This window comes from Mus caroli, chromosome 11 (assembly GCF_900094665.2).
Source record: "Mus caroli chromosome 11, CAROLI_EIJ_v1.1, whole genome shotgun sequence".
NCBI lineage: Eukaryota > Metazoa > Chordata > Mammalia > Rodentia > Muridae > Mus > Mus caroli.
In genome coordinates this window covers 53,383,303-53,402,688 of record NC_034580.1, presented here as the reverse complement: position 1 = coordinate 53,402,688, position 19,386 = coordinate 53,383,303, and the positions used below count along the sequence as shown (strand labels likewise).

General features: G+C 41.2%; 2 protein-coding genes across 2 annotated transcripts in view; both read left to right on the top strand.

Annotated features, from left to right (window-relative positions):
* The window catches only part of LOC110305451 (olfactory receptor 2T29-like), an 8,242-nt gene extending 4,897 nt beyond the window's left edge, over nucleotides 1-3,345 (top strand). Inside the window, exon 2 of the mRNA XM_021177441.1 lies at nucleotides 2,656-3,345. Coding sequence (XP_021033100.1) covers nucleotides 2,656-3,345 — 690 coding nt within the window. The remainder of the gene's footprint in view (nucleotides 1-2,655) is intronic.
* Nucleotides 3,346-16,999: 13,654 nt separating this feature from the next.
* Nucleotides 17,000-17,941, top strand: LOC110305441 (olfactory receptor 2T29-like). Its single transcript, XM_029483956.1, has one exon. The coding sequence runs from the start codon at nucleotides 17,009-17,011 to the stop codon at nucleotides 17,939-17,941; it is 933 nt and encodes a 310-aa protein (XP_029339816.1). The 5' UTR covers nucleotides 17,000-17,008.
* Nucleotides 17,942-19,386: the final 1,445 nt, after the last annotated feature.

Genomic DNA, 19,386 nt, shown 5'->3' with positions numbered 1-19,386 from the left:
CACACACACACACACACACACACAGACAGACACACACACACACACACACACACACCAGTCTTGCCTTGATAAGATTGGTAATCCCCCTGCCTCAGTGCCACAAGTACAAGGATTATACTAGGTATCTGCCAACACCCACCCTTCCTCCTCTATTTTTAAGTATTCATGTGACAATACATTAGTTTCCAAAACTGTGTCTTGTGTTGTTTGTTTAATTTCAAGTGTGGGCCCATTTTGAGGGTTGCAAAAATGTAAAGATAACCATCTCAATCTTATCATATGAAGCAGACAGTAGGTGACATAAATTCACACTGTACATTCCTGGGGAAGTACTGCTTCCCATAGAACAAAGGCAGGTGCCCACTCCGTGCTTATTCACAGGGCAAGCACTTGTTCTATCAATGGTTGTGTGAAGTGAGGCAGATGCCTGAGACACCAAGCTTCTCTTCTCTAAAAGAAGATGCTGAGTCCTATGGAAGCACCAGGGTGGCTCAGGGATGCTTCTGGTTTGGGATGCTGCTCTGTCATTTCTCTGCCTTCACTGTTAGTAATACAAAAGGTTAACGATGCACCAAGCTGTCCACAGGACATCAGATGGCACAGCATGGGTAAGGACAACACAGCTCCCAATCCCTTGCCTTCTGCAGACACCACATTCCTGATCTCACTGCTGCCTGGTGACAATGATGCCCGTGGTCCCCACTTAACAGAAGCTCTGACCTTCCCAGCACACCTCCTGCCCCTCACCTGCCTCCTGACCTCCACTCAGACAGCAGAAGGTGTTCAGGGCTTCTCATAGCCTGTGGCTTCCTCCCCGGTCTTTGTTCAGTGTTCACAAACATAAACTGAGTCAGCAGGTAAACAGAAGGTGAATGTCAGAAAGCTTTTTATAATTGAATAGATCTGAGTCTCCTTTCACAAATACAGCTTAGTAAAACAGAAATCTACCTTGTTTCTCTCTATCTCTCAGTCTATTTCCTGTCTGTATTATACCCATCTCGTCCTACAGGTCTCAGATCTGTCTGGTATTTATGGGAAGGCATCAAGAACCTCTCTGCTCCATCAGCATCTTGGGCACCGCATGGCTCTTTAAGACTTCAGTATCAGGTTTGCCTTTCGGTTTTTAATTTTAGAATCATGACAGAGATATAAAGTGTTGCTGAGACTTGTGACTGCTGTCCAAACAAGCCCTCCTTGAAGCAGCTGATAACATCTCAGAAAGAGATTTCATTTTCTTCCTATTGCTTTGAGCTACCAAAATGTAGTATCAACTACTTCAGAAATAAAAAAATAAAAAAAAACATTAAAAATCTCCTGTCTTAAAAGTACAAGTGGAAGAGGCATTTCTGAGTCTGGGTACATTCTATCTGACACTGTTTCTCACTCTGCTGTGCCTATTGAAGCCTTCAAGCTTAGTTCACATCCATGTGCTATTTTCCCAGCATAGCTGGACACTGACCTTGTTAGTGCACTCAAGGTTCATGTGTCCCTGGATTTCCCTCAGCATCTAACACAGAGACCGCCTGTGAGTGTGGGGTGGAAGGATCAGTGAACAGCTCTCTGGAGCAGCTCAGGACTGTGTTCCCTCTGCTTCTCAGACTCCATGAGGAAGTGGTTAAAGTGCACAGAGATACTGCTGCCACAGCCTGACCTGGCCACCAGCAGTGACTGCTAAACCCTCAGTCTGCTGCTGAAGCTTAGAGCAAATGGACAACCTGTGAGGAGATGGACTTGGAGAAGCAGAGGCCAAAAATGGTGATGCTTTCCACTGTCTAGCCAGCATGACTTAAATTTGCATAGTATGTGTATTTGTATATGGACACTTTCATATGAATATGTTTATATACATGAATGTTGAAAGAGCATTTATTTAACACATAGATGTGGGACTCTTCAAATTCAATATATTGTATGTGTTATTCAGTTAAATATTTTGCCATATTATTTTAAAAACAGTATTCTTGAATGAATACTAAACTGGAGAGTATATCCCATATTATCTTGACATTAGAGGCAGCTCTGCACTGGTTCTTAACAATAACTTGTGTATTCACTCATTTTCTTAATAATATGCTTGGTTGCTTGTTTGCACTTTACTTTCATTACCCTTTGCTTGCTTGTTTGGTCAGTAATTCACTCTTTTTATCAAGAGCATAAAAACATCCAGCAAATTTGAACAACTTGTTGAGAGACAACATTGTTTTTCATGAGAAGGATCGCCACCATGAACTGTGGTAGCTTTAATTTGAGTTGTTATGGCTCTAACCATATATGTGAATTCTTACTTTCTCAAATTTCTTAAATTTTACACAGATTATCTTTATCAGATCCACAATCCCAGAAAACCTTCTCAGGACAGTAGACTTTTGTGCTGATTGTTACGTAGTGACTACACCAAAGCATCTTAGTTGCCTAGGAGACACCCAGGGACAGAACAACCTGGATGAACAACTACACTGGACAGTCAGATTTCACCCTGGTGGGACTCTTCAGTCAATCTGAACACCCTGCCCTGCTTGCTGTGGTCATATTTGTGGTTCTCCTGATGGCCTTGACTGGGACTGCTTGTGGACGTTGTACATCGTGGTGCGGAGCCTAGTGCGCACCACGATGTACAACGTCCATGTCACTGTGCCCAAGATGCTCATGGACCAGGTCCTGGGGAGCCACAAGATCTCAGCTGCTGCCTGTGGGGTGCAGATGTTCTTATACATGTCACTAGGAGGTTCAGAATTTTTGCTTCTGGCTGCTATGTCTTATGACCGCTATGTGGCCATCTGCCATCCACTTCGGTATCCTGTCCTCATGAACCATAGAGTGTGTCTCCTCCTGATATCAACCTGTTGGATCCTAGGATCCTTGGATGGCTTCATGTTCACCCCTGTCACCATGACCTTCCCATTCTGTGGATCCCGGAAGATCTATAACTTCTTCTGTGAGGTCCCTGCTGTGACAAAGCTCTCCTGCTCAGACACCTGGCTCTATGAGACCCTCATGTATGTGTGCTGTGTGCTCATGATTATCATCCCTGTGACAGTCATTTCAGGCTCCTATTCATCCATCCTCCTCACTGTTCTCAGGATGAACTCAGCAGAGGGCAGNAAGAAGGCACTTGCCACCTGCTCCTCCCACATGACTGTNGTCATCCTCTTCTATGGCGCTGCTATCTATACCTACATTTTCCCTGCCTCCCTCCACACCCCTGAGAAGGACATGGTGGTGTCTGTGTTTTACACCATACTCACCCCTCTGTTGAACCCACTAATCTATAGTCTTAGGAATAAGAATGTCACAGAGGCTATGAAGAAACTGTTGGGTGAAAACCCCTCTTTCCAGAAACAGTGAAGTAAACAATCAGGAGTGCATACTTACTTTTCTTTTTTGTTTGTTTGTTTTGTTTTGTTTTGTTTTTCGAGACAGGGTTTCTCTGTGTAGCCCTGGCTGTCCTGGAACTCACTCTATAGACCAGGCTGGCCTTGAACTCAGAAATCTGCCTGCCTCTGCCTCCGGAGTGCTGGGATTAAAGGTGTGTGCCACCACGCCCGGCTTGCATAGTTACTTTTCTTGTCTCTACACATCTGTTGTTCCAGGTCTCATGCTGATGCTTCATGTCTCATTCCATATGGATTCCTATGTGAAGAATTTTTTGTCTATTCCCCAAATCCCATCATTAACATACTTCTCCTCCATTCACAAACTCTACTTTTATTCTGTCTTTGTTACCTTTTGTGAAGTTAATAATGTCTACTTTTCTGTGGTACCATGGTCTTACCATTCAAAACTTATGTCCTATGGTGCAATAAATGGTCATAATGTGTTCAGCTGATAAAGCAAAGAGTGAGTTGTAAGAAACATGCTTAGTGATGTTAACAAGAAGTAAATTGAGATAAACGGTAAATTGATTTAATTCTGTGTATTTTATTGAAAATTTATGTAAATTTGAAATCGGGTTTAAAAAAGAGCAAGATATAATTTTCTCCCTTTAGCTCCTATATTATGATATAGAAAACATAAAGGTTAAGAGACATTCAAATCTGTATAGTACAATTCTCCCCAAGGGTTTCAAATTGTCAGTGTAGCCATATTTGCATATAAATATATCCCTCAAAACCAAACACAGCTTCTATTTAAGGAAATAGGAATCACTTACTCTTGAGCCAAATATGAAGGACCATGGCCCAGAAACATGGATTCAGGTTTCCCCAATGACTTTTTCCAAAGTCTCATAAAATGTTACAAAGCACAAACAAGTCATAAGTCATAACTCAAGGCATTTTCAACTACCCTTGTAGAAACAGCAGGACTGGGGTTGTAGCCAAGTGGGGAAATCTCTGCCATGGTTCTCAGCTGCTGTCTGGTCATAGGTAAAGCTTTTAGTGTCAGGGAAGCAAGCCTTCTGAGAAGCCAGTACACTCCAAAAGGTGTCACCTGATTGTCACAGGGATGCTGACAGAAACCACAGTGAGCAATGAATTAAGGACACTGTGGACAGCCTGGGGTAAGTGGGCTCTGTCTCTGTACTGTTCTAAAGCTCCATGTTCCCAGAAGTTCTAATCAGTTTGCCAAGTGCAGAGTCTTTAACGTGTGTTTGGCTTTGTCCTCTGAGAACCTCAGTGCATTGTCCCATGATTACCAAGCATAAACCTTGGTGCATGAGAAGGCCAAGTCCTGTTTTATGACCTGAGGTGAAGAGGCTCATTCCCAGGTGTCTGGAGAAGCAGGGCAGCATCTTTAGGAGAGGTATCTAGTGCAGCCATTCTAATCTTGGTCTGATTTGCTTCCACTCTCTGTCTCTGACACAGAATTTACACGTGACATGTTACAGGAATGTCTTACTTGAAGTTAAATTAGAGAAACAGCAGTGAGGTCAAGGAAAGTAAAAGCAACAAATGAGAGAAACAGGTTTCTAAATCCACAAGAACTAGAATTAAACCAGGCTGCCTGTCTGTTTAGAATATTTGACATGATTCAGAATCTTGTAAATTTGCTTTCTCTTCAGCAGTCTGGCTACATAGCTGTAATTTCATCTGCTCTGGCTACTGATGCCTCTCTCTCTGCCTAGGCTGTCTAACATGGGCCAGAGACCCCTATTCAGGAAAGAAGCCAAATCAGTCTTGCCACAATTTCATATCTCCAGTGGACTTTCTCAAAGATCTAAGAAAAATACCAACTGTTAATCTCCAGCAGTCACATGCACAAGAACACACGCACCCTCACATGCATGTGCCCAGTCAGATGTGCAAACACACATACATACCACACACACACATAAACAGGAAGAATAGAATTTAATGATCTACCATGTGACCACTTCTCACTACCTCCCTGCTGGCCTCTAAGTCAGCACAGCATAGAGTAAGTGTACATCAAGATTGTACCACAGTACTGTTCCCTGTGGCTCAGTCATAGACCAGCCTAGATGTCCGGCAACATGGAAATGGATAATAGAGAAAATGGTTTCTACATACACAAATGAAAACGTAAACCATACAAGAACAAAGTTATTTGAAAATATTGCATGGATACTATGTCACCTAAGTTGCTGTAGCTTTGAAAAAAAAAACAAGTGTATGCAGTGTGTGAATAGTGTCTGTCCTTTCTATTTGCACACCTTAGCTTTGTGGGGCTTGGTTTTGCCAACTAGAATTTCAAGGTGAAAATTAAGTTAACATGTACGTTGTGCTAAAAACTTAAGTGAGCAGTGAGTTTGCAATAATTTCAATAAATACTACAAAATTGCAGTTACATGTAGCCTCAGATGTCAGTTGAATTTTAAAAATGAAGTGGAATATGTATGTACCTCTAAAATCCAATTTTTTTAGAAGACCAAAACAAAAAACAAAATAAAGAAATCTAACTTTGTCATTATTAAATAAAAATATCAAACACTTAAGCCATTTTTAAACATGAAACAACAAATAGAAATCATAAAAATAGCTTGGACACAAACTTGGTGGACAGACCCATGGTCCCCAGCGGACTCTCCACATCCCAAGCACCCTAGCACACCCAGGATCCTAGGATCACCTGTAAGTAGAACACAACATATGATCTAACACCACCGGGAGTGACCGGGACCAGCAGGAACCAGGAATGCAGGATCCCTGCCCAACTGGTGGCTCGGGTTCTTTCAGGTCAGCACTAGCACTGGTCTACCTTGGTTGCAAACGCAGCGGACAGTCCCACAGCCCGCAAAGGAGATACCACTCCCAGGCCCTCTAACATGCCCAGGATCCAGGATCCCAGGTACTTGGTCACACCAGGATCTCAGGGTCTCAGAGGAAGCATGAATCCCAGGAACTCTGACACACCCAGAATCTCAGGATCACAGGATCCCAGAATCACAGGATCACAGAGAGATCTGGACCTGAGGAGTTCTGGCTCAACAGGGAATACAGGAAGGACAGGCTCCACTCAGATATAGTGAAGGCAGGGAGCACTTGAGATAATCAGATGGCAGGAGGCAAGCATAAGAAAAGAAGCAACAGAAACCAAGGTTTCTTGGCATCATCAGAACCCAATTCTCCCACCATAGCAAGTCCTGAATACACTGTCACACCAGAAAAGCAACATATGTATCTGAAGTCACTTCTCATGAGGATGATGGAGAACTTCAAGAAGGACATAAATAACTCCCTTAAAGAAATACAGGAGAACACAGGTAAACAGCTAGAAGCCCTTATAGAGGAAACACAAAAATCCCTTAAAGAATTGCAGGAAAACACATCCAAATAGGTGAAGGAATTGAACAAAACCATCCAGGATCGAGAAATGGAAGTAGAAACAATAAAGAAATCACAAGGGGAGACAACTCTGGAGATAGAAACCCAGTAAAGAAATCAGGAGTCATAGATTCAAGCATCACCAACAGAATACAAGAGATAGAAGAGAGAATCCCAGGTGCAGAAGATACCATAGAAAACATTGACACAACAATCAAAGAAGATGCAAAATGCAAAATGATCCTAACTCAAAACATACAGTAAATCCAGGACACGATGAGAAGACCAAATTTAAGGATAATGGGTCTAGAACAGAATGAAGATTTCCAACTTAAAGGGCCAGTAAATATTTTCAACAAAATTATAGAAGAAAACTTCCCTAACCTAAAGAAAGAGATGCCCATGAACATACATTCTTGTATACATTCTCGCCTACAGAACTCCAAATAGTTTGGGACAGAAAAGAAATTCCTCCTGTCATATAATAATCAAAACACCAAATGCACAAAACAAAGAAAGAAATTAAAAGCAGTAAGGGAAAAAGGTTAAATAACATATAAGGGCAGACCTATCAGAATTACACCAGACTTCTCACCAGAGACTAAGAAAGCCAGAGGATCCTAGGCAGATGTCATACAGACGCTAAGAGACCAAAAATGCCAGCCGAGGCTATTATACCCAGCAAAACTCTCAATTACCAAAGATGGAGAAACCAAAGTATTCCATGACAAAACCAAATTTACACAGTATCTTTCCACAAATCCAGCCCTTCAAAGGATAATAAAGGGAAAACTCCAACACAAGGAGGGAAACCACACCCTAGAAAAAGCAAGAAAGTAATCTTTCAACAAACCTAAAAGAAAATAGCCACATGAACTGAATTCCACTTCTAACAACAACAACAAAAAAAATAAGAAGCAAAAATTACTTTTCCTTAATATCTCTTAATATCAATGGACTCAATTCCCCAATAAAAAGACATAGACTAACAGATTGGTTACATAAACAGGACCCAGCATTTTGCTGCAAACAGGAAACATACCTCAGTGACAAAGACAGACACTACCTCAGAGTAAAAGGCTGGAAAACAATTTTCCAAGCAAATGGTCCCAATCAACAAGCTGGAGTAGTCATTCTAATATCCACTTTCAACCTAAAGTTATCAAAAAAGATAAGTAGGGACACTTCATACTCATCAAGGTAAAATCTACCAAGATGAACTCTCAATTCTGAACATCTGTGCTCCAAATGCAAGGGCATCTACATTCATACAAGAAACTTTACTAAAGCTCAAAGCACACATTGAACTACACACAATAATAGTGGGAGACTTCAACACCCCACTCTCATCAATGGACAGAACATAGAAACAGAAACTGAATGGAGACACACTGAAACTAACAGAAGTTATGAAACAAATAGATTTAAAAGATATCTACACAACATTTTATCCTAAAACAAAAGGATATACCTTCTTCTCAGCACCTCATGGTACCGTCTCATGCAATCTATTAGATCACATGGACTAAGGCTGATCTTCAATGACAACATAAATAATAGAAAACCCACATCTACATGGAAGCTGAACAACTCTATACTCAATGATAACTTGGGCAAAGAAGAAAGAAAGAAAGAAATTGAAGACTTTTTAGAGTTTGATGAAAATGAAGCCACAACATACCCAAACTTATGGGACACAATGAAAGCATTTGTAAGAGGAAAAGTCATAACTCTGAGTGCCTCCACAAAGAAACTGGAAAGAGAATGCAGTAGCAGCTTGACAGCACACCTGAAAGCTTTAGAACAAAAAGAAGCAAATTCACCCAAGAGGAGTAGACTGCAAGAAATAATCAAACTCAGGGCTGAGATCAACCAAGTGAAAACAAAAAGAACTAAACAAACAAACAAACAAACAAACAAAAATCAACCAAACCAGAAGCTGGTTCTTTGAGAAAATCAACAAAATACATAAACCCTTAGCCAGGCTAACTAGAGGGCAAAGGGATAGTATCCTAATTAACAAAATCACAATTGAAAAGGGAGACATAACAAACAGAAACCAAGGAAATCCAAAAAATCATCAGATCCTACAACAAAAGCCTATATTCAACAAAACTGAAAAACCTCGATGAAATGGACAATTTTCTAGGTAAATATGAGGTACCAAAGTTAAATCAGGATCAGATCAACAATCTAAACAGTCCCATGTCCCCCAAAAGAAATAGAAACAATCATTAATAGTCTCCTGACCAAAAAAAGGGGCAGGACCAGATGGGTTTAGTGCAGAATTCTATCAGGCCTTCAAAGAAGGCCTAATACCAATACTGATCAAACTATTCCACAAAATAGAAACAGAAGGTACTCTACCCAATTCATTCTACAAAGTCACAATTACTCTGATACTTAAACCACACAAAGACCCAACAAGGAAAAAGAACTATAGACCAATTTTCCTTATGAATATCGATGCAAAATTACTCAATAAAATTCTGGCAAACGGAATCCAAAAACACATCAAAATGATCATCCATCATGGTCAAGTAGGCTTCATCTTAGGGATGCAAGGATGGTTCAATATACAGAAATCCATCAACATAATCCACTATATAAACAAACTCAAAGAAAAAACAACATATGGTCATCTCATTAGATGCTGAGAAAGCATTTGACAAAATTCAGTACCCGTTCATGGTAAAAGTCTTGGAAAAGATCAGGAATTCAAGGCTCATACCTAAACACAGTAAAGAAATTTAGAGCAAACCAGTAGCCAACATCAAACTAAGTGGAGAGAAACTTGAAACAATCCCACCAAAATCAGGGAATAGGCAAGGGGCTGCCCATTCTCTCCCTACCTATTAAATATAGTGCTTGAAGTCCTAGCCAGAGCAACTAGACAACAAAAGGAGATCAAAGGGATACAAATTGGGAAGGAAGAAATCAAAATACCACTACTTGCAGATGATATGATAGTACACTTAAGTGACCCAAAAAATTCCACCACAGAACTCTTAAGCCTGATAAACAACTTAAGTGAAGTAACTGGATATAAAATTAACTCAAACAAATCAGTAGCCTTCCTCTACTGAAAGGATAAACAGACTGAGAAAGAAATTAGGAAAACTACACCCTTCACAATAGTCACAAATAATATAAAATACCTTGGTGTGACTCTAACCAAGAAAATGAAATATCTTTGTGACAAGAACTTCAAGTCTATGAAGAAAGAAATCGGAGAAGATCTCACAAGATGAAAAGAGCTCCCATGCTCATGGATTGGCAGGATTAATATAGTAAAAATGGCCATCTTGCCGAAAGCAATCTACAGATCCAATGCAATCCCCATCAAAATTCCAACTCAATTTTTCACAGAGTTAGAATTAGCAATTTGCAAATTCATCTGGAATAACAACAGCAACAACAAAAAACTAGGATAGCAAGAACTATTCTCAACAATAAAAGAACCTCTGGTGGAATCACCATCCCTGACCTCAAGCTGTACTACACAGCAATTGTGATAAAAATGGCATGGTACTGGTACAGCGACAGACAGACAAATCAATGGAATAGAATTGAAGACCCAGAAATGAACCCACACACCTATGNTCACTTGATCTTTGACAAGAGAGGTAAAACCATCCAGTGGAAAAAAGACAGCATTTTCAACAAATGGTGCTGGCTCAGCTAGCGGTTAGCATGTAGAAGAATGCGAATTGATCCATTCTTATCTCCTTGTACAAAGCTCAAGTCTACGTGGATCAAGGACCTTCACATAAAACCGAAGACACTGAAACTTATAGAGGAGAAAGTGGGGAAAAGCCTCAAAGATATGGACACAGGGTGAAAATTACTGAACAGAACAGCAATGGCTTGTGCTGTAAGATCAAAAATTGACAAATGGAACCTCATAAAATTGCAAAACTTCTGAAAGGCAAAAGACACTGTCAATAAGACAAAAAGGCAACCAACAGACTGGGAAAGGATCTTTACCTATCCTAAATCAGATAGGGGACTAATATCCAGTATATACAAAGAACTCAAGAAGGTGGACTCCAGAAAATCAAATAACCCTATTTTAAAAAGGGATACAGAGCTAAACAAAGAATTCTCAACTGAGGAATACAGAAGGGCTGAGAAGCACCTAAAAATTGTTCAACGTTCTTAGTCATCAGAGAAATGCAAATCAAAACAACCCTGAGATTCCACCTCACACCAGACAGAATGGCTAAGATAAAAAATTCAGGTGACAGAAGATGCTGGCAAAGATGTGGAGAAAGAGGAACACTCTTCCATTGTTGGTGGAATTGCAAGCTGGTACAACCACTCTGGAAATCAGTTGGGCGGTTCCTCAGAAAATTGGACATAGTACTACTGGAGGATCCAGCAATACCACTCCTGGGCATATACCCAGAAGATGTTCCAATTGTAATAAGGACACATGTTCCACTATGTTCATAGAACCCTTATTTATAATAGCCAGGAGCTGGAAAAAACCCAAAGTCCCTCAACAGAGGAATGGATACAGAAAATGTGGTACATTTACACAATGGAGTACTATGTAGCTATTAAAAACAATGAATTTATGAAATTCTTAGACAAATGGATGGATCTGAAGGATATCATCCTGAGTGAGGTAACCCAATCACAAAAGAACACACATGGTATGCACTCACTGATAAGAAACTTGGAATACCCAAGATACAATTTGCAAAACACGGGAATCTCAAGAAGAAGGAAAACCAAAGTGTGGATACTTTGTTCCTTCCTAGAAGGGGGAACAAAATACCCATGGAAGGATTTACACAGACAAAGTTCAGAGCTGAGACTGAAGGAAGGACCATCCAGAGACTGCCCCACCTGGGGATCCATCCCATAAACAACCACTAAAATGAGACACTGTTGTGGATACCAACAAGAGCTTACTAACAGGAGCCTGATATAGCTGTCTCCTGAGAGGCTCTTCCTCTGGCTGACAAATACAGAAGTGAATTCTCACAGTCACCCATTGGATGGAGCACCAGGTCCCCAATGAAGGAGCCAGAGAAATACCCAGGGAGCTGAACGGGACTGAAGCCCCATAGAAGGAACATCCAATATAAACTAACCAGTATCCCCAGAGCTCCCTGGAACTAAACCACCAACCAAAGAAAACACATGGTGGAACTCATGGCTCTAGCTATATATATTTAGCAGAGGATGGCCTAGTCAGTCATCAATGGGAGGAGAGGCCCTTGGTCCTGTGAAGGCTCTGTGCCCCAGTATAAGGGAATGCCAGTGTCAGCAAAAGGGAGTGGGTGGGTTTGTGTGCCTGGGGAGGATTGATAGGGGGTTTTCACATGGGAAACTAGGAAAGGGGTTAACATTTGAAATGTAAATAAAGAATATATCTAATAAAAATAAAGAAAATTGGAAATAGTTCTACCCCAAGACCCAGCTATACCACTCCTGGGCATATACCCAAAAGATGCCCAACTGTACTATAGGGACACTTGCTCAACTATGTTCATAGCAGCTTTCTCCATAATTGCCAACAACTGGAAAGAACCTACATGTCCTTCAACTGAAGAAAGGATAAAGAAAATGTGGTACATTTACACAATGGAACACTATTCTGCTATTAAAAACAAAGGCATCATGAAATGTACAGGCAAATGAATGGAACTAAAAAATATCATCCCGAGTGAAATAACCCTGACACAGAAGACACACATGGTGTATGTACTCCCTTATAAGTGGACATTAGCCATAAAGTATAGGGTAACCATGCTACAATACACAGACCCAAAGAAACTAAGTAGTAAGGTGAGCCCAAAGGAGAATGTTTGAATCTCATTCAGAGGGGGAAATAAAATAGACATTGGAGGTGGATGGATAGAGGAAATGATAGGAGAGGGTGATGAGGGAACAGGGATGGCAATCAGGTGTCGTGAGGTGGGACAAGCAAGGGCTGAGAAATTGATGGGGCATCTCTGGGACAGAAATCTGGGCCAGGGGAGACTCCCTTGAGTATATGGGGGTGACCCTCGCACTGCCTCCTAGTAGCCAGAAATATGACTAAAGGGGACACCTCCTGAAGCCAGGTGGGACTTCCAGTGGAGAGAAAGAGACAACCCACCCACAAAACTTTCAACCCAAAATTTATTCTGCCCACAAGATGCACAGGAATAAAGATGGAGCAGAGATTGAGGGTACGAATGGCCAACCAATGACTGGCCCAAATTGAGACCCATCCCATGGGAGAGAGCCAACCCCGTCACTATTAGTGATATTCTGTGATGAATGCAAGCAGGAGGCTAACATAATTGTCTCCTGAGAGGCTTCATCCTGCAGCTGATGGAAACAGATGCAGAGACCCACAGCCAAACAGCAGGCCAAGCTCCAGGAGCCTTGTGAAAGAGTAGGGGGATAGTATTGAGCGAGCTAGATGATCAAGGATGCCAGAAGAAGACCTACAAAGTAAACTAACCTGTGCCCATGAGGGCTCACGGAGATTGGACCAACAACCAAAGATCATGCAGGATCTGGACCTAGGTCCCCTACACATTTTCAGCAGATGTGCAGCTTAGTGTTCATGTGGGTCCCCTAACAATTGGTGTAGGGGTTGTCTCTGACTCAGTTGTCTATCATTGAATCTCCTCTTTTAGCTGTGCTGCCTTGCCAGGCCTTAGTGGGAGAGGATGTGCCTAGTCCTGCTGTGACTTGATGTCCCAAGGTGGAATGGTACCCAAGGGAGGGGATTTCCCTTCACTGGGGAGAAGAAGTGGGGATAGTGTAGGGAGGGACTTCTGATGATGGGTCTGGGAGAAGAAGATGAGGGTTGCTGTGATCAAAAAGTAAATTGAGTAAATAAATATATTAATGAAAAAAAGAGTCAGTGTTTACAACATAGCAGCTGAGCCCCAAGCTTCTGAGTCAACACATATGAAAAAGAAGGAAAAAAATGTCATAAAACTACTGGAATTTATAGAACACACACACATACAGAAAGAGACAGAGACAGAGAGACAGAGAGAGAGACAGAGGGAGGAAGGGTAGGAGAAGGAGAGAATTATGTACAATGAACTATAACTCAGACATGTAATAACTGACATACAATCATCATGTTGTGCCTAGCTTTTACTTATGATGATGATATTCCAAGTTATTGTGAATACTGGCTATGATTTTTAATTTCAGCAAATCTAAAGAGTAAAAATCAGCCTGTGGCAGAGGATACTGTTACCATCCCTGACTTTCTTGTGTATACCCTTCTTTAAAGTCCCAGAGCGGAGATATTAACAAAAATCTTTATCTGGGAATGAGTGGAGTCCAGCCAAGAATGACGTCACTTGGCTCCTGTTCCTTGTGCATATAACCAGCTACTGTCCCTTGGTCCAGACAGCCCAGGCTACAGCTGCACCTGCATCTGATGGTGAGTAGGACTGAACAGGAGAGTCTGTATGGCACAGGGTGGTCACTCTACAGTCTATTCTTTCTTTACAGGCCTAGGTTATCCTTTATTCTTTACTGCCTTATTTATTATAGGGAGGAAAGAAATTTTGTCACCTTTCCTTCTGTCTTCCTCTTCCTCCTCCTTCTTTTCCTCCACCTCCTCCTACACTTCTCCTTATCCTTCTCTTCTTCTTCCTCCTTCTCCTTCTTCTTGGCTTTTGGATTTTCCTGTATATTCCTGGCTGTCCTTCAACGTCCTCTATAGAGCAGACTGGCCTAAAACTCAGATATCTACATGCCTCTGCTTCTCTAGTGCTGGCATTAAAATTATGCACTACCATACCCAGCATTTTCCTAAAGTTTCTCTTTACGGGAACTGTGACTTTTTTCTAACTAATAAGTGAAGCAATGTGTTTCACACACACACACACACACACACACACACACACACACACACACACACACCACCACCACCACCACCACCACCACCACCACCACCACCACACAGCAGACTTCGCTTTATTTGATTGATGATCTCCCTGCCTTGATCTCATGAGTGCTAGCATTCTGGTTGACATCTACCACCACACCCACCCTTCCTTCTGTGTTTTCAAGAGTTCCTATGACAGCATTAATCTTCCATTTCTTTGTGGTTTAATTTCAACTGTGGTCCATTCTTGAAAGTTATAATAATGTAAAATAACTACCTTAATCTTATCATATGAAACAGACAGTGGGTTATCTAAAATCAACCTGTACATTCCTGGGGAAATGATGTTTCCCATAGAACCCAGGCAGGTGCCCACTCTGTGCCTACTCATCGGTACATACTGATTCTGTCAGTGGCTGTGTGACATGAGGCAGAAGCCTGAGACTGAGTTTCACTTCTATTTGCATCCCATGGAAGCACCAGGTGGCTCAGGGATGCTGCTGGCTTGGGATGCTGCTCTGTCATTGTTCTGCCTTCACAAAAGGTTAACAAGGCACCAAGCTGTTCACAAGACATCAAAAGGCACAGCATGGGTAAGGACAACACAGCTCCCAATCCCTTGCCTTCTGCAGACACCACATTCCTGATCTCACTGCTGACTGAGGACACTAATGCCAGTGATCCCTACATTACAGAGGGCTCTGACCTTCCCAGCACACCCCCTGCCCCTCACCTGCCTCCTGACCTCCACTCAGCCAGCAGAAAATGTTCAGGGCTTCTCATAGCCTGTGGCTTCCTGCCTGGTCTTTGTTCACTGTGTTCACAAACATAAATTGAGTCAGCAGGTAAACAGAAGGTGAATGTTGGAAAGCTTACATTTTAAAAATATATCAAAGTGCCTCTCATGAATATGCTTTGTAAAATGGAAATCTGTCTTGTTTCACCCAATCTCTCAATCTATTTCCTTGCTATGACCTGCCCATCTCCTCCCATAGGTATCAGATCTGTCTGGCAAGCATTTGTAGACATCTAGAATATTGAGTATTCTCTGCACCATCAGCAGCTCGAGCATAACATGGTGATTTAAGGACTTCAGTATCAGGTTTGCTTTTCTGTTTTTATTTTTAGAATCATGATATAGATATAAAATGTTGCTAAGACTTGTGACTGCTGTTCCAACAATCCTTGCCTTGAAACAACTGCTAATGTCTCAGAAAAAAAAATGTCATCTCCTTCCTAATGCTGAGAGATATCAAATGTAATATCTACTAATTTTCAAACAAAAAAATTTAAATCTCTTGTCTTAAAAGTACAAATGGAAGAGGCATTTCTGAGTCTGGGTACATTCTATCTGACACTGTTTCTCACTCTGCTATGCCTATTGAAACCTTCAAGCTTAGTTCACATCCATGTGCTATTTTCCCAGCATAGCTGGACACTGACCTTGTTTAGTGCACTCAAGGTTCATGTGTCCCTGGACTTCCCTCAGAATCTAACACAAAGGCCTCCTGGGAGTGTGGAGTGGTGGTAACAGTGAATGACTCTCAGGAGCAACTTAGGGCTGTCTGTGTTCCCTCTGCTTCTCAGACTCCATGAGGAAGTGGCTGAAGTCCACACAGATGCTGCTGCCACAGCCTGACCTGGCCACCAGCAGTGACTGCTAAACCCTCAGTCTGCTGCTGAAGCTTAGAGCAAATGGAGAGCCTGTGAGGAGATGAACTTTGAGAGGCAGAGACCAGAAAAGGTGGGACTTTCAGTTAACTCTGTCTAACCAATGTTAGATGAGAAAACACGTTACTTGTATTGTTACATCTATATTTTCATATTAATATGTTTATATGAATGTATATTTAAAGAGCATTTATCTATCAAAACAAAGAATTATAGGACAGTTCAAATTCAATTTTAAGTAGACTGGATGCATTACTCAGCTAAGATCTTGGACCATATTATTTTAAAACCACATTCTTCAGTGAATGCTAAACTGGAGTATGTCCCATATTGTGTTAATATCAAAAGCAGTTCTGCAATGGCTCTGAAGAATAATTTGCATATTCATTAATATTCTGAATAATGTGTTTGATTAATTGTTTGCATTTCACTTTCACTGGTTTTTGTTTATTTTCACTATTTTTGTTAATAATGAAAAATTCATTATGCAAATTTGAAGAACTTGTTGAACTTGAGAACACGTTTGTCATCAGGAAAGATCATGGCCGTGAACTACAGCAGCTCTACTCTGAGGGGTGATGACCACACATGTAAATTCTTACTTTATTAAGTTCCTTGTATTGTAGGAAGATTATCATTCTCAGATACAGGAGCTGAGACTTTTCACCATAGTATACTTGTGCACTTATCAATAGGCAGTCACTAACCTAAAAGCTTCTTGGTTGCCTAGGAGACATCCAGGGACATCACCACCTGGATGAGCAACTATACTGGACAATTTTCAGATTTCACCCTGGTGGGATTCTTCAGTCAATCCAAACACCCTGCCCTGCTTGCTGTGGTCATATTTGTGGTTTTCCTGATGGCCTTGTCTGGGAACGCCCTCCTGATCCTGCTGATACTCTCTGACACCCACCTCCACACACCCATGTACTTTTTTATCAGCCAGCTGTCCCTCATGGACATGATGTACATTTCTGTCACTGTGCCCAAGATGCTCATGGACCAGGTTCTGGGGAGCCACAAGATCTCAGCTACTGCCTGTGGGATGCAGATGTTCCTGTACCTGTCAATAGGAGGGTCAGAATTTTTGCTTCTGGCTGCTATGTCTTATGACCGCTATGTGGCCATCTGCTGTCCACTCCGGTATCCTGTCCTTATGAACCACAGGGTTTGTCTCCTCCTGATGTCTGTATGTTGGGTCCTGGGATCTTTGGATGGCTTTATGCTCACCCCTGTCACCATGACCTTCCCATTCTGTGGATCCCGGGAGATCCATCACTTCTTCTGTGAGGTCCCTGCTGTGACAAAGCTCTCCTGCTCAGACACCTGGCTCTATGAGACCCTCATGTATGTGTGCTGTGTGCTCATGATTCTCATCCCTGTGACAGTCATTTCAGGCTCCTATTCATCCATCCTCCTCACTGTTCTCAGGATGAACTCAGCAGAGGGCAGGAAGAAGGCCCTTGCCACCTGCTCCTCCCACATGACTGTGGTCACCCTCTTCTATGGCGCTGCTGTCTATACCTACATGCTCCCTGGCTCCCTCCACACCCCTGAGAAGGACATGGTGGTGTCTGTGTTTTACACCATACTCACCCCTCTGTTGAACCCACTAATCTATAGTTTTAGGAATAAGAATGTCACAGAGGCTATGAAGAAATTGTTGGGTGTGAGCACCCCACAATAGATAAGTAATCTGGAATGCATCTTTCTTTTCCTTGTTTCTACACATTTGTTGATCCAGGTCTCATGCTCAGTTTATTCTTGACCCATCATGTCCCATTTCATAGACATGATGAAGAACTATTTTTTTGAAGAACTATTTCTCTAATCTGACATTTTCTTCATTTGATATACTTTTTGTGTATTCAAACTCTTTATATGTAGTTTGTAAATATTACATTTTATGAAGTCGGTAATGGCCATTTAATTTTGTGTGTCAATAATGTCATCATTCAAAAGTCATGTCATTGTGCATATGATGTGTGAAACGGATAAAATATAGAGAGTTGAAAGAAAGGTTGTTAACAAAATTATCAAGGGATGAGTTGACATAATTGGCCTATTGAAATAATTTTGCGTACTTTCTTGATAATTTATGTGAATTTGAAATTGGATAAAAATAAAGAACACGATACAGTTTTCTCTCTTCAGCTTCTCTATTGTGTTATAGTAAAAATAGAGGTTAAAAGAAAGTTAAATCTGGATATGTCATGCAGCCCTGAAAGTTTTAGATTGTTGATGTACCTGTGTTTGCATATAAGTGAATCCCTCAAAGTGCAACACATCTCTCACTTCAAAGAAAATTAGTAATCACTTATTCTTGAGCCACAAATGGGTGACCATTTTTGATATTTGCCCTGTACCAGATGTGAGCTTAGTGAAAATCTTTTCCCATTCCAAAGCCTGCTGTTTTGTCCTACAGATGGTGTCCTTTCCTTACAGAAGCTTTTGAGTTTCATGAGGTCCCATTTATTAATTGTTGATTTAAGTGTGTACACTCTCTATGTTCTGTTTATGATGTTGTCTCCTGTGTAAATGCGTTCAAGGATATTCTCTACTTTCTCTTCTATGAAGTTCAATGTATCTGGTTTTATGTTGAAGTCTTTGATCCACTTGGACTTTAGTTTTGTTCAGGATGATACATATTGATCTATTTGTGTTTTCTGCATACAGACACAAAGTTAGACTAGCACCATTTGTCAAAGATGTGTCTCTCTGGCTTCTGTATCAAAAAATCAGTTGTCCATAGGTGTGTGAATTTATATCTGGGTCTTCGATTTGATTCTATTAATCAATATGTCTGCTGTTATACCAATACCAGGTAGGTTTGATGACCATAGCTCTGTAGTAGAGCTTCCAATCAGGGATGATGATTCCTTTAAAAGTTCTCATAGTGTTCAGATTGTTCTCCTGATCCTGTGGTGTTTGTTTGTTAGCTTTTGGTTTTCATTTGAAGTTGAGTACTTTTGTTTCGTGGTCTACAAAACTTATGTTGATATTTTGACGTGTATTGCTTGTGGATCTGTAGGCTGCTTTTGGTAGCACGGCCATTTTCACTGTGTTGATTCTACTTGTCCATGAGAGTAGGAGATCTTTCCATCTTCTAGTGTCTTCTCCAATTTCTTTCTT